The sequence below is a fragment of the Apis mellifera genome, linkage group LG3, assembly GCF_003254395.2.
Source record: "Apis mellifera strain DH4 linkage group LG3, Amel_HAv3.1, whole genome shotgun sequence".
NCBI classification, from domain to species: domain Eukaryota; kingdom Metazoa; phylum Arthropoda; class Insecta; order Hymenoptera; family Apidae; genus Apis; species Apis mellifera.
Genome location: NC_037640.1, coordinates 7,668,463 through 7,684,241, shown reverse-complemented (window position 1 = coordinate 7,684,241; position 15,779 = coordinate 7,668,463). Strand labels below are relative to the sequence as shown.

General features: G+C 37.9%; 1 protein-coding gene across 8 annotated transcripts in view; it reads left to right on the top strand.

Annotated features, from left to right (window-relative positions):
* Positions 1 to 15,779, top strand: part of LOC100578314 (monocarboxylate transporter 10) — a 122,696-nt gene that overhangs the window by 55,900 nt on the left and 51,017 nt on the right. For all 8 annotated transcript variants that reach the window (XM_026439810.1, XM_026439812.1, XM_026439811.1 and 5 more), the window contains 4 exons: positions 4,274 to 4,765; positions 5,524 to 5,689; positions 13,407 to 13,529; positions 13,721 to 13,894. In XM_026439810.1, coding sequence (XP_026295595.1) covers positions 4,595 to 4,765; positions 5,524 to 5,689; positions 13,407 to 13,529; positions 13,721 to 13,894 — 634 coding nt within the window. In that variant the 5' untranslated portion in view covers positions 4,274 to 4,594. The remainder of the gene's footprint in view (positions 1 to 4,273; positions 4,766 to 5,523; positions 5,690 to 13,406; positions 13,530 to 13,720; positions 13,895 to 15,779) is intronic.

The following is a 15,779-nucleotide window of genomic DNA, read 5'->3' as shown; positions in this document are numbered from 1 at the left end:
GGCAACACGTGACCCGGAGAGCAGCACGAGTGGGTTGTTCGAGGGGGGGAGTTGCTCGAAGCACGTGCCTTTGGCGCGCTCCAACTTCCTGTCCAACGCTCGTCCAACCCCGCGCGGTGAAAGGTCACAGGAAGGGTGGGATGAGGCGGCGATAACGCGGTTCGTAATCCGTGCACGCTTGTCGAAGAATGTTTTCGCGTAGGCACGGACACGGCTGGGACATGGGACGAGATAAAATGGCACACGTGTGGGGAGGAGTAGAGAGGAGAGAGGTTGGTGGGATGGCTGCTGGTGGATTCAATCTAGTCGGATTATCCTTGGATCCATCGGACGATCATCGATGTTCCATCCACGCGATCGAAAGTTTCTCGCCTGTGTCAACTCTTCGTGCCAATCTACGAATATATAATATTCAAGATCCGTTACGCTGGGAGATGAATAGGGATGGTCGAAATGAATGGTGGAAATGCTGGTTGGTGGATGTCCTGTGATAAATTTTTAGAGAAGCAAGAATTATTAAGGGTTTTATGATTCTTAAGATCTTAAGATCGTGGGAATTACGCCTTTGGAAATCTTATCCCTTGCGAGACACATTGAAGAGGATGGAAGAACTTAACGTTTTTCTACGTGATTATATAGAGATTTGTTGAGAATGGATAAATTTTAATGTTGTTCGTAATCTTGAAACGACTAACATTTCCAAGATATATATATTTTCGTATTAGTTTCGAATTGAGTAAATAATCAAGAATTAAAATTTCGTTAAGAATGAATTTTTTATTATTCATCTTCGATTCCATACAACGTTATTATTCCACGGTATATATGCGAGAGGAAGGTTTTCTAGAAAATAAGTTGCTTTGGAGAAGGTTTCATCGCAGTTATGGGGATGGGGAGATATTCACATGCCTGGGGGGTGTTAACAGTGTTTTCCACGAAGAAAGGACGATCTTGGAAAATGTACGAGGTGGTCGCGTTTTTGTTACGGAGAAAAGAAAAAGAAAAAAAAAATGGTGTCTCTCTTGAAGAGAGGATGTAAGTGATGATTTGTATGGAACAAGGGTTGCTTACTCTGCCGGGGGAGAACGATTTAAGCGAGCTGTGTGAGAGGGGGAGGGATTTCCTGTGGGAAAGATATAAGTATCGAGTTATAGCAGGATGCTTCCGAGGGAAATGCAAATGTTGTTGAATCGCTAAGTCGAGTTTCAAGAAATGGCGAGAAACACGAGGTATTCCTTTTTTCTCCTGAAAAGTTTTGATGTTTTTTTAATGAAGAAATATTGGATTGGATAGAGAGCGAGAGAAAGAGAAAGAGAGAGAAGAAAGGATTTAATCAAAGCGAATGCGGATAAACATGCGATAAGTTCATCTTAATTTATAATGTAATTCTCGTTCTTTAATTTAAAATTTAAATATAAGTACAGGAGAAGAAGGCATTTTTCGAAGACAAATTTCAAGATCTTTTAAACCAAAGATATTAATCATGTATTTCGATACACGAATAATACACTAATAATTAGTAATGAATTGGACGAAAGAACGAGAAAAACAATTTCGAATATATTTTAATCGATGGAAAATAAATTGCGAAACCGATCGTGAATCGTAAATTTCATCCTCTTGATCGTTTCCATTCGTATTTAAAAACTCGAAACACTTGGCGTTTGGAAGCGAACTTCCGGTACGGGCTTCGTTCTCGCAAAGTGTTTCGATTAAAAACCGCTTTGTAAAAAGATTTACGGCACCGGGATGTTTTTGCATTTACCTCGAACGAGATTCCTCCTCTTTCGTGGTAAAGTTGAAATATATACGGGGGAGGGGGGAGTGGCGCATACAAATCCGCCATTTGTTTCCGGTCCGCTCCTTCTTATTGCGAAAGTTGCGCGCGCGAATCTCGGCCGAGATACACGAAATCGAGTATCGAGTTTACGAAACGACCGGTCATTCCATCGACGATGGAAGTCGTAAAATTATCGGATCGAGAATCGAGGGGGTAAGAGAAAGTTGCATGGATTAAATGATTGCTCTCGCGCATTGCGTGAAATTTTTGAATTTAAGAAAGAGTTTAATCTTTTCTTTCGATTTAATTTTCTTTCGATTTCAGAAAGAAGTTTAAAAGTGGAGGATTTTTTTTCAAAAATAAATACTTTAATAGGGTTTTATAAGGTTTTATAGGATTTGGAATAATAGGTATTTATTGATACAATCGATGGATGATTGGTATTGCAGATTTGAGTTTTCGAACGTAACATGTTGCAGAAAAAAATAATGGTATAGATATCTTTTGGAATTGTAGATATTTATCGTTAAATGCGTGGCTTTGAAAAGTAATATTGGTTGCGAAAAATTCGAAAAATATTTTTTATGCCAAATTCAGTATTTGTAACGTTAGGCGTGTATATTGCGAGGTATTTTTTTTTATTCACATTGAAACATTTGGGTTATAGAGTGGAAAGATTGTAAAACAAAAAAAAAAAATATAATAATTTATCGAGGAAGGAACGCTCCATTTATTCGCGTGTATCGATATTTTATATCCCAATATGAACACACTTGGATACACAGTGCACAGAATTATTATGAATAGAGAATATATAGATACATTTTTGAAAATATCGATATAGGAGATAAAGTAAAATATGTTGCAAAATTTATTTATTAAGAAGTTTTTAGGCAATTTTAAACAATTTTGCAGTTTATATCGTGCGTATATGATTTTTGCATTCCTCTTTTCTTCTCTATCTTGGAGAATGGAGATGTAATTTTGGCTAAAATTACGTGTCAGCTATTAATTTATTAATTCAAATGAGATAATATCGCGCAAATAGATTATATAACATTTTGCAAATTTGCAAAATTGATACATGCTTTTAAAAATATTATTTATCACGTTATTAAAGTAAAATTTATTTAACGTAAACTTCGACGTACATATTTCATATATTTCTACGAAAATTTTTACAAAATTTTCGCGCATAATTCAATGATAAAATCGTCACGATTATTCTATTAATTTACAAAAAAAAAAAAGTCTCCATTCTCTTCGATATTCAAAATTTTACCACGAAAGAAATACATAAATCTCTATTTTTCTAACATTTTGTTTTCTTTTTGAACACACACACACGCGCGCGAATGGACGAATACAAAAACTATAATATTTTCGCAGAGATTCGGATAAATCTCATTCCCGATGTCATACGAATATTCGCAAAATTTTGCGTGGACACATAAGCGGAACGATTTCGTGATAAATTTTACAGGCGGAAAACGGACAAGTCGAATCCATGAATCCATTTCCGTGATCTCGTTTATTTATGCATATGAAGCGAGTTAAAATTTTTTTCTTTTTTCTTTTTTTTTTTTTTACACGTCAACAATATTCGCATCTCTGGCTCACGGGTCGTTTCGCTTCTAGACCCCTAGAAAACTCGTTTCGGACTGTTTTATTCGCGGTTCCATAGACCGAACCGGTAGTATTATTTTTTTTCCCTCCCCCCTTTCCCCCACGACATTTTTGCTTCACAGTCGGCTGAGATTATTTACACGGTACACGGAATTAGTCGCGGATTAATTCTTATTATGGCATACGCGCACAATATAAATCGCGGCGATACGTGTACTCGGGGCAGAGAAATGTGTTTTCTTTTTTTTCCGTTTCCAATAATTTCTCGTAATCATTTATTAAATCATATTCAGTGAAAACTATCGTCCATCGTTTCTTATTCTAATTTATCAACGTTCTTCATATTTTCTCCTTCCAGTTTTTTCGTCAATCACTCTTAATCTTAGAATTTTTGATCCCCAAAATTAAGAATATCGTAACTAATAATAGATTTATATATATATTCTGATGTTAACGGTGTCTAAATTCGAGCATTTGTTGAATCGTATTAACGCGACAATATCATAAATGTTATTAGTTAAAATAACATGTAACTCGTTGCATTGTATCCGAGATTATCCGATATCTTTTCCTCTTTTACCGCAAAAGGGTTAAACACCCCGTTCATCCTATAATTATAGGGGACAATTTTAATCACTCCTCGAAAAGGTGGACGATACAGCAAAAAGGAAAAATCATGGCGGAAATCATCCTTATCTCTCGTCGTCGGAATCCGGAATCCAGCGGAATTCTCATCGAGAAAATACAGTTTTAATCCCTCCATTTACCGTTATCTCCACCCTCCCCTCCCCCTTAATTACACTTCTCTAATCGACTGCCATCTAGCTTTTCCCCCTTTTCTCATCTTATATTTTTCTCTTCTCGCAGATCCGTGGCCAGATCGTTTCGAGCCCGACGACCCATCGTCGAAAGATGACTCTCGCGAGGAGGGATCATCGAATCATCGTGCCAACGTTCCTCCACGATTTTCAATATCCTCCAAGCGTCCGTAGAATCGACACCAATTATCAGGGATTAACTTCGAGGATATATAACATCGAGGAATAATCTTGGGAACAGGAGGAGGAGGAGGAGGAGGGAAGTTTGTTCGAGAGTGGATCAAGAGGAATTCCGGATCATCGAGTCGACGAGAGAGAGAGAAAGAGAGAGAGAGGAGAGGATCAATGAGATGCTAGGTCCGCTGTGAAAATGCTGGTCGACGATTGCGGCAGCACGATGGGGTGGACTTCGGCCAGCGTGCGCGGGGGTTGGTCCACCCCTGGCGGGTGTAGGAATTCCGCGATCAACTTCGGTGGCAGCGTGCCCTCCCTTCACCCTGCAGGCTCGATAAGGTCGCTGCGATCCCAGCATTCTATGCAGGTATTATAAAATAGGAATTTGCTTTTATAATCTTGCGGATCGATGATCGTTCGAGGAATCGTATGGATTATAATCCTCCAATTTGTACCGATAACGAGAAGCTGATTTTTATCCCCTAATTAATTTGCATAATTCTTCGTATTAGTAGTCAGAAATTAAATTTCTATTTCTATAGATGGATTAAGTTCGTATCGATCTGGTGGAAATCGATAAGGAACGAAAAGTTGTTTGTCTATATTTATATTTTATTTTATTTCTTTTCATATTTCTTAAACATTAATAGTTTCATGACCAATTATTTATAAATTTTGTGCCCCGATTAATTCGGATAAATCTTCGATAGTTAGAGATTAAACTTCTATCTCTATAGAGATCCATTTAGAGAAATTTTGACAAATTATTACATTGGGTTGAAAAAAGTAATAATTTGGATAATTTTGTCGAAAAACAAATTATGATAATAGATAATAGATTCAATAGATAAATCTATTGGGATTCGTATGGTACATTGATTCGATTATCGATGTGCAAAAGTCTACGTCCGTCGAACATTAAGCTCTCGAGTGGAAATCGTCGATCATTTTACTAGAATTGGCAGCAACGTTCCTCATCTAATCGGTATTCCGCGCCCGCGACACTTTCACCCCTATCAATAGATATCGAACGACGTTTAATTTCCAGGATGCGCCTTCGATCGTCGCAATTTATCATGGATTCTACTTTGCTCGATGCACTGCAGACGTTTTCTTTTTCTTCAGGGTATGCCGGAGACACCGCGAAGATGCATGCACTGCCACCCAATACACGTGCCGAGCACCCCGAGCAATTACGTTCACCACCCCATGCAGTATTACACGCCGAGCCACTGCCCTGAGCCAAGGAATGGCGTGTACACTCCTCATCGGGGCAATTCTTATCACGGTGGTGAGTCCTTTCTTTCGATTCGTAATCGTCGCTTCTCTCGACTTCTTTTCGACTTGTTTGATTTAGAAATTTCAGTTTTTTAGAAACTTTGAAATTTTATGAACGATCGCGATCGTGGAAAATTTTCGCGTGAGAAATTTTTTTTTAACGATAATAGATGAAACCTTTTCAAATCATTTTTCCATTTTTATAACGGTCAATGAGCGCGATTCTTCGTTCACATTTGCGATACAAAGCAATTTTTAATAGAATTTTAATACTAATGAAAATTCGGGTTCGACAACATTAAAATCAAAGATTTCCGGGGTCTTCATTACCGAGTTCAAAGACTCGAAAGGGTTTTCTGTTATCGAGTTTCAAGGGTCCGAGGATTACGTTATTACGCTTTATAAAGGCTTCTAAAATATCGCTATCCGGCCTTACAAGCTTTAATTCCGCCATAGAGAAATTATTTCTATTAAATTTCACGATCTTAAAGCACACTAATAGAGTTTTATAATCTGTTCATTATCATCTCGAGTCCCAAGATATTATAAAATTATCATTAGTAAATATTATGAATTTGAATCCCTAGAATATCTCCTGATCTTGTTATAACAAAATTTTATGGTTAAGTAGCTTCGTTTTCGCATTTCACAATGTCCCAACTACCGTAATTACGTTTATACCGATCTTTATCGTACTCTGGAGTGTACACATATTCATACATACTCATACACATGCACATACATACGATACTAAACACGATATGATTACGATACGGAACAAGTAGCATTTTCCTCGAACAAAATTCTTTCCACTGAAACGATATATAAAATATTTTCATTTATTTTCTTGACAAGGGAAAAGTTTAATTCAACACATTTTGCATTTCATTTGATTTCTCGAGGGCATCATTCAGCCAGATTGCGCAAGTTTCCTCGTAAACTCGCTACAAGAACGACACCATCCATTCCGGTCCGCGAGGTAAACTTGCTCATAATCTTCGGTGCCTCTGTTTTCGTTCTTGCGTCATTGCTTGCTGTGAGCCACCAGCCTAATCCGTTCCCGTCAACTTTAGAGATTACGTTCAATATTCAACGGTAAATGGATATTAAAAGGGAGTAATGAGAAAAAGCGGGTTATAAATCATCGTAAATATCACAAAGAGATACTTATAATATTACTTGAAGAATAATTTTTAACTTGACGTTGCGCGAACAAATATTTTTCCTTACCTCGCTTCTAAGAAATTTTTTTCTCAATATTTAATAACCTGCGATAAAGCTTCATTTCTGAACAAACACTGGCGAACAAAAAAGAAAAACAGCTTCGAATTTAATAATTTATTGTTCCATATTTTTAGCAGTTTTTTGTAATTTTAATCCAAAATTAGATATTTAAATTTCACCACGTTCTCTTCTCTCTTTTTTGGCATCCATCAAATTTCAATCAAAAAATTAATATCATTCGGAGTAGATAGAGTTTAAAGATATAATAAATATTCGGTATCGAGGAACGAAAGGAGTTTAGTTTCTCCATTTCGCGCATCAGGTTCCCCTCTTTTCTATCATCGAAACGTAAGGTGTTATCCAGTAATATCCGTTCTATAAACTAACGGCAATAGCCTCGTTTAACCCGGTGCCGGGGCAATTCGGGCGAAATTAAGTTTAGATAAATCGGATAGCAAGACAGATATATCGGCCTGTAGATTTCGTTGCTCCCTAACAGCAGCATCTGTTCTACTCGTAATCTTCTTTCAGAGATGTTGCTCGTGAAGATTTGTCTCTCGATGCCTTTTCTTCCGTTAACAGTCTCATGATTTCCATTCGAACAAATTATTGGAATTGGATCTGATAATTGTATTTACCTCTGATCTCCTGATTTCCTGCTCGTTTTTCTTTTTAACTCGACAAAATTTTGGCGCGACACTTTCTTGTAGAGTTTAATCTAACGGCTAAAGATTAATAACATAGAGAAAATGTTTTCTCTGAGAATACGAATTCCAAAGTAACTTCATCAATTCGGTCAATTCCAAGAAAATGTTTCCATAGTTTGATAGAATTTCAGCATTTCAATTTATATACATAAGTGATCTGGCCAAAAGTTGGATCATCATTTTTCAAAATTCCACGACGCGTCGTTTCTTCTTCGTACGAAAGAATAGAAACAAAATTTCACGGTTATATTTCCATCATCACAATAGAACACGTTCTAATGAAAAATATCCCGAAAGTATTTCGAAATGATCAATTAAACAAAAACAATTCAACGAATTTGACATTCGCGCGCGAATCGTTTGGAAAAATTTCACGAAAAAAACAAAAGGAGGGAAAGAAAAAGAAGAGAAAAGAGGAGGAGATAAAAAAATCGAAAAATGAGCGGAAGTTCAGCACGATCATCTATGAGATAAAACTTCGTTTCCGTTGTTCGACTCGCGATGTTAACGTCATTTACAAGGTTCGAGGCCAGCCACGACGAGTCACAATTTTCACGATAAATTCGCGTTACACGATAAACACTCGCACCTGGATAAACCGGTCCGTATTTGCACTGGACATCCCCCCGTGGCCATGGCGATCGATCTCGAATCAATAGCCGCGGTATCGTTCGTTTGTATTATGTAGATGAGGCCGCGCTCTCGAAATATCCAATCCCACGATAGGAGGGAAACTTTGGGATTTTTCGCTCGATTTACCGATTCACCCTTTTCCATTTTCGTGGCCGATCGTTTCGTTTATTCTCCATTCCCTCTCTCCGTTTCTCGATAATCCGATTTATCCTCCTCTTTTTTTTTTAATTGCATTGCGGAATCGGAATGATAATGTGTAATGCGTTTCGTGGAAACGCTATGGATTTGCGCGCGGAGATTTCTTTTAGGTTATTTCAATTCGCACGAAGCGTAGTTGTACAATTTTTTTTTTTTTGGATATCGAAATGATATGGAATAGGATTTGAATAGGATAGGCAAGTGGGATACGGAACAAGTCGTGCGTAGAACGAGGCGTCTATGGTCAACCAAGTAGAATAGAGCAATTATGAGGAGACAGGAGAGTAGGTCGATTTAGTGGAACAAGTGGCTGTGGTATTCGGATAAGTAGCGCGGGTTGGTTATGGTTGGAGAAGTGGATTAAACCAGGGGATTAGATTCGAACAAAGTACAAGTGTAAGCCAATTGTTGTTGGGATGAATTTAAAAATCTTCATTCATATTATTATATCAATTGTACATCTCACGTTGTACAATTGTTAGATGCAAGAAGGATCTCGATAACAGTTGGTTTTCGTATCTTTAGAAATATTTGCACAAAGTTAAATATCAGTTAAATTGTCTTTCGAAAAACAATTATAATCCCGAAAATGGCACGATTCCGGTTTATCGTTTCGCAGATAGCGACGTTTCAATCTCGAAAGCCACTCTGCAACAGCTAAATCATTCCTTTCCCGATTGATCTTTCAACTTTCGGGGCTTTCCAACGTCTCGACCGAGACGCGTGTTTGTCCCTTCGTTGGCCCGATCGATTTTTGACAAATATCCCGTCGCCGGCGTACATATTTCAAACGGTGGCTTCGATCGGGACGCCTGTTTTTCTTCGTTACGCCACGGATGCGCCACGAAATGAAAACGGAAATACGCCACTGGATTTTCTCCGTGACGGTCAGTATTTCGCGACTTTATCGTGGAATCGAGGCGGTGGATATTGCGGTTTCCGAAACGGAATCCACAAGTTTCGAAAACTTGTTTAAACCCCGTCGAAAGGCCAATAATTTTTTTTTTATAACCTTTAGAGATATATATTTATATAACAGTTTTTCTTAAGTATTCGTAGCGATTTGTTTCGTTTATTCTAATTAAATTAAATTGATTTTGGAAATTGTGTGAACGATTTGTTGAAATATCCCGAATGATGATATCATCTTATAAATTATAAGAGGTATTCACGCGTGAATAGCCGATTTTACAAACGCAAATTTCGCCGAATATAATTCGAATCTGATTCAAAATAAATTAATTTCCGAGTGTCATATTTAATTACACGATTTAATCGATAGAGATAATGTGCCAATATTTGAACGTGTAAAATAACATATTCGTGATAATCGTTCCTGTATCCAAAAATCTCTTTTATATCCGTTGCAATTTAATTAAACCTCGATCTAATCATACCTTGAAACCAATCTGACCAACCGAAATATCTCGTATTCGCGCTATTTAAATCCAAGATTTCCCAATTAATTTAATACAACACACACAGGGATCGAGGAAATTATCGAGAGGAAAGGACCTTTTTATCTCTTTTAATAAAATAACTCTCCACCTTCTCCATTTTCCATCCATCATCCGTACCTTAATCTCCATCCGATCTTCAACTTACCGTATCTCACTACTTACACCGAGATATTTGATATTCCTCCAGAAAGAGAGAGAGAGAAAGAGAGAGAAGGAATCGTTTGAAAAATTAAACGAGCCGTTTCACCGCATGAAACGTAATTCTTCGTATCCATATTTTTCACCCTCGGAAAAGGGGGGAAGAGAGGGGCTATAAAATCACGAAATTTACACTCGGGTAAAAATCTCTCGTTATTTTTGCATCAAAGCAACGTAACTTACGACTAGCGGTCAGATCTTGGAGGATGACTTTTCCTTCAACTCCTTTCCGATTCCTTTTTGACGCAACGTTTCTCTCTCTCCATTTTTCACGAGCTCCCAACCCCGTCACTTCTCGAGCTTCTCGTTTCTTATCTCCTTGGTCGGGTTAGTTAGTTTCGCGGGATAATTGAGAATATTTCGTTCCTTTGGCCGATTTCTCGCTTGGTCGCGCTCTATCCCCCTCCATTGTGCTTATCAGGAGGGAGGGGAAATTTCCTTTTCGCGTATTCTTTCTTCCTCGCGCCTTCAGACCTCGCCTCGTGTTAATGAGATTTCCGTTCCGCGAGGAAAATCGAGAGCAGTGTCGATAAATTCACGGCAGATAAGTTGGAAAGGAGAAAGGATTTCGACGGAAGGAAATAAATCGAAGGGAAATAGTCAAGTTATCGTTCCTTTTGATATACGTCGTTTCGAGGGAGGGAGATTTTTAAAATCGAGAGGCGGGGTCTAATTTTCTTCGACGACTTTTCTAGTTCGAAATTGTATTTTTAATGAAAGAAATATTAGAATTATTATAAGTTTTCACGTACGCGTAATAATACAAATATTAAAATTATATTTTTTGCAATCGTTATACGAGATTTATAATAAAATTCAGGATATTTCTCGTGAATAGAGGAGAAGAATGAATTGATAATTCAATCACACTTCTTATCCTCTTTATAATCCCTCAAAAAAAAAAAAAAAGACGGACGCATAAATTTTAATATTTGTTTTTCGAGCAAAGTGAAGCACCGGTGAAATAACTCGAACGACAACTCCGTTATTTCTCCTCTTGTTTTCACACCGTGGAAAAGGTTTCCTCGGGTGGTTGTTCGGGAAAGGATCATTTTCCACGAGGAGAAGGTAATAAAAATGCAAACGGCGAGACTCGAGCTGAAAATTCTGCTTTAAATTGCTTAAAAGTTCATTAGCTCGGTAAAGACGAATTTTACGGGGAACTTTTGCTGTTTGCGGAAACTTGCGGCCGTTGTAATTAAGAGAAAGATAGAAGAAGAGGGAGAAGAAGAAGAAGAAGAAGTGGTAAAGAACGATGGCGGCGCGAAGGGTCGTGGCACAATTAAGAATACGTGTCACACCGATCCTTGTTTCTTTTATTCGCCTTTTGCTTTCGGATTGCTGCTTCGTTTTTTTTTTTTCTCTCCCCCATTTTATTCCCTTTTTTACATTCTTTCTCGTTTCTTTTTTCTTCTTTTTTTTTTTTCACAAGTGATGTTCACGTGAGCACGCATACGAATCGAAAAATTGGCTTTCGAAAAATAGGTGGAAATTCGAATTGCGCGACTCTGTTTTCTGTGGCTTTTTATTCTATGGTCTAAAGTAACAGTTTTGTTTACTCTTTGTATTGTTTGTGGAAATATCGATTTACGACGATGTCGTTCTCTCGTACGTGTACGTAATTTGAAAAATAATAAAAATAAAAAAAAAATGAAAAAAATTCCTCTTTAGATTTCTCCTGTGAATTCAGCTTCTATTTTCCCGAATATAATATTTATCAGATTTTTGATACAACAATTTTTACAGGAGATATTTTCTGAAATATTTCTAACTTCTCTCTCTCTCTCTCTTTTTTATCGAAACACAGATCTAACGGAATAAAACGGACAAATGGATATACAGAATTGCTCTTACGACGATTAAAAAAAAAAAAAAAAAGAGTATAAAAGAGGGATTGAAAAAATGTATGTGAATATTTTCCACTGGAAAAAAATTGCAACTCAATTCCGCGAATTCATCTCTTACATTTTTTAAATGTAATGTTAATCTCTGACATTATTTATTTATTCTCGTGCTCGTCAATTCCCGCGATAAATATTAAGAAGCTTTTAATATGCTCTTCACGCTGTAAAATACCACTAAAAAGAGGTCTTCTCTTCTCGCAAACTTGCGAGCAAATCCCCGTAAGATTTTTCGCGAATGTGTTTCTTCGTTTGAAAATCATCGATCCGTTTCCTCGAACCCTCGGCCACGGGTCTGCCGTCCCTCGTTCTCACCCCATGGCAACTGGCATCTCCTTTTCACGAGCACTTTTATCTAACCCCCTCGACTCCTCTTTTTTCCTCTTCATTTCTTTCAACTCGTTTCATCCCCGTGGCACGCGGCGGTTCTTCCGCTGGTTGCCAGGCGGAAACCTCGTTGATACACCCGGCTCCTGCTCTCTGTTCTCGGCTCAGGATCAATTTTACAACGGCTACGAAAAATTTCACCATTACGAAAAGAGAAATATTCGATGACGATTAAAAATTTTAATTTTCGACGTGTACATCTTTTCGTGTTCGATTTTCTTCGAATGTTGCTTGAAAAAAAAATATCTCGTCGATAACTTTTTACTACGAAATTATGCATTTTATTATTTTTATTATTATTTTTTTTTCTTAACAAGGATTAACAATAATTGTAAATTTTAGAAATTTGTAACGACAGGATTGAAACGGTAATATTGCACTAATAAATTGGAAGATTTAAAGACGTGGATTCCGTGGAAGCGACAATTCAAGCTTATAGGATTCGCCGGTGATAATTTCGCGAATACAAGACTAGGTGGCGATAACTCTAGGATCACGGAGCATGGTAATGACACTCGTGGGATCGTACAAATGGATAATGCTAATTTTCACAGCTTAACACTGCCAATTATATGGCGCCAAGATTTAATGCCAACTATTCCATATATAAATATATTTATCAAAATTCTAATATAAATTTCAGTTTAATATCTTCTTCTCATACTCGTGCTTGCATAAATTAAACTCTCGTAAGTTCAAATTTAAAACTGTACACCAGGATTTACAGTGTTAAATTCGAACGTTTGTCTCGCGTTCTCAACGCATTTACAGAAAAATTGTGTATATATCTTTATATATGGCTTAGGAATATAAAAATGGATGCGAATTGATCGGTCGCATCTGCGACCCGTTGTAATTAAATCTTGCAAACGTATCGAAAATGCGTAAAAATAAATGGCTGATCCATCGACGAGTTAATCCGCGCCTCTTCTTATTTGTTTTCCATCCAAGCGACGAAGGATTGGAAAAATCGCTATCGTATTATTTCTTTATTTTAATATTTTTCTTTTTTCTTTTTACAGATACTCGAATGCGTTACATGGACACGGAGGGGAGTATGCACGATGGCATGATTGGGAATAACAATTGGATGCTCGGTGATCTGAGAAGCCTTCATCGTTGCGTGCCAACCTTTCGTCGTCCAGGTAAAATTCGTTCGATGAAGGAAAATTTAATCTGAATGATCGTGACAAATCGATTCTCTTTAAGTTAAATAATACACGTGCAATATATTTCGATATTCGATACGGTGGAAAAATAAACAGTTGGCGATAAACGAGGAGGAAGGAGGAGGAAGGATAACAATAAAGATGGCTAATCTTCTTCTCCCCTCCAGGCATAGACGTGGGCGGTATGCGAACGCATTTCTATCCGGAGGGTGGCTGGGGGTGGTTGGTCTGCGCAGCTGGGTTCCTCGCCCTGTTGCTCACTACCGGAATGCAGCTCGCTTTCGGGCTTCTTCACGTTCACGCCGTGAGACGATTCGGCGAGGAACATCTCATGGATCTTGGTATGTTTTCCTACTCTTTGCTTTCTCCATCCGCGATATTTCTTCCTTTCCTCTCCATATCTGCGATAATATATATGGTACGTAATTTTCTGATATTAATCGATGAAAAAAATCATCCGGAGAAAATTAGTGATGAATTTTGAACCCCTTTGCCTTTTAACGATATATTAAATCTCTAATCTATTAGATCGAATTTTATCGTTATTCTGCGAAAATATCGACGAAAATTCTTAATATTTTCTCTTTCGCTTCAATTTTATTTTAATAGGTAATTTTTGAATAAATTAAAACGGTACTTCTTGATCCAATTCGTCTCTCGTCAAGATTGTTGAAAGGCAAAGGGTTAATCATCGAAGAAATTAAAAAAAAAAAAGTTTATTTTACATAGTTGGTCGTTGACGATAGAATAAGAGAAATGCGTTCAACGACGCTTCAACCTTTGAATCTTTCCCTTTCGATGAACGGAGAAATAAGTCTAATTAGCGAAGAATCTCTACCCAACTCTTTCACCTTTCTTTTTTTTTTTTTTTTTTACCAAATCGTCTCCACTATTCCATCTTTTTTTATGGGGCACGAACACTTCACTTGTAATTGAAACGCAAGCACACTTATAATTAAAATGGTTTTCGAGCCAGCTCACGGCGAGAGGAGGAGCATTTGCTTTGAAGCAAACGAGCGGGGAACCGCGATTTACTTACTTTCTCGTGAAAGATTCATACGCGGCGACGAGGGTTAAGCGCTGCCCGCTATCCCTTCGCGGGATTGATGCCACGATTCCTCCCGTAATCGCATGAAATTTTCATTTCCCTTCATCTCGAATCGATATCCCCTCGGTTTCGATCGCTGCGCGGAATCAATTGGCGAAATTGATTTTTCCTTCGTTTCAATATCAACTCTCTGGTTAATTAATTACATACGTCCAAGTATACGTGGATTGGAAAAATGGTTTTTTTAGTTCAAAGAACGTTTCCATTTAATCGGATTATTTGCACGATCAAAATTTTTATCTCGTCCGTAAATCCGTAATTCATTCGAGGTTGGATCGTTTTCAATTAGAAAGGGACTGTGTCTGCTTTCGAGAGAAAAATTAAAAATATTTTTATCTCATAGCTTTATCCCAAACAATTCTTTTCATCTTCTCAACGAAATCATAGGCTTCGCTCCATTTCGCGCGAATATAATTCTCGATTCGTCCCATTTCGAGAACGTTTCAAAGATATCGTATCGTTACTCCCATCATCTCCCTCCCCCTCTTTCCCCTGAATTTACGTCGTCGTAAACTGTGTACCGCGTTTCTGTCGTCTCGCGAATGAATTATTTCGCGGATAGAGAGAACACGAGACAAAAGCAGCCGTCGTCCCATTGGCCGGCCGGCCCAGATCCCCCGTTTCCCCAGGGATTTCGAGCGTGTCTTACTCCTCCTCCTCCTCCTCCCACGAACACCGGCGAGAAAAGGATCCCCTTTCTTCCGAATATTTCAAACGTAAGTCCTCGCCCCACCGAAAAACGAAAACTCCTCCCGCAAAGGATTTATTCTCTCTCGGTGAATCCCCCCCTTCTCCTCTTTTTATTTAATAATGACAACCGAGTTGAATTTAAAATAATTCTTCCTTTCCCGCTTCTTCTTTCTCTTTCCGAGGAGAAGTCTCGAGGAAGGTAATCAAGGAGGAAAGGAGAAAACACTTGGGGTGAATTTCGTAGTTCGTTTTCGTGGATCGAACGAATTTCTTTTTTTTTCTTTTTCTTTTTTCGAGGAAGGTTGATGAGAACGGTGTCGAGAATTCTCAGTAGATAGTTTGGAGGAAATTTCGTTCGGGTGTTGGCGAGGAAACGATGATCGGTTCGCGTTTCTATCTTTTGTTAGGAGGGAAGTTTAGTCTTTTAT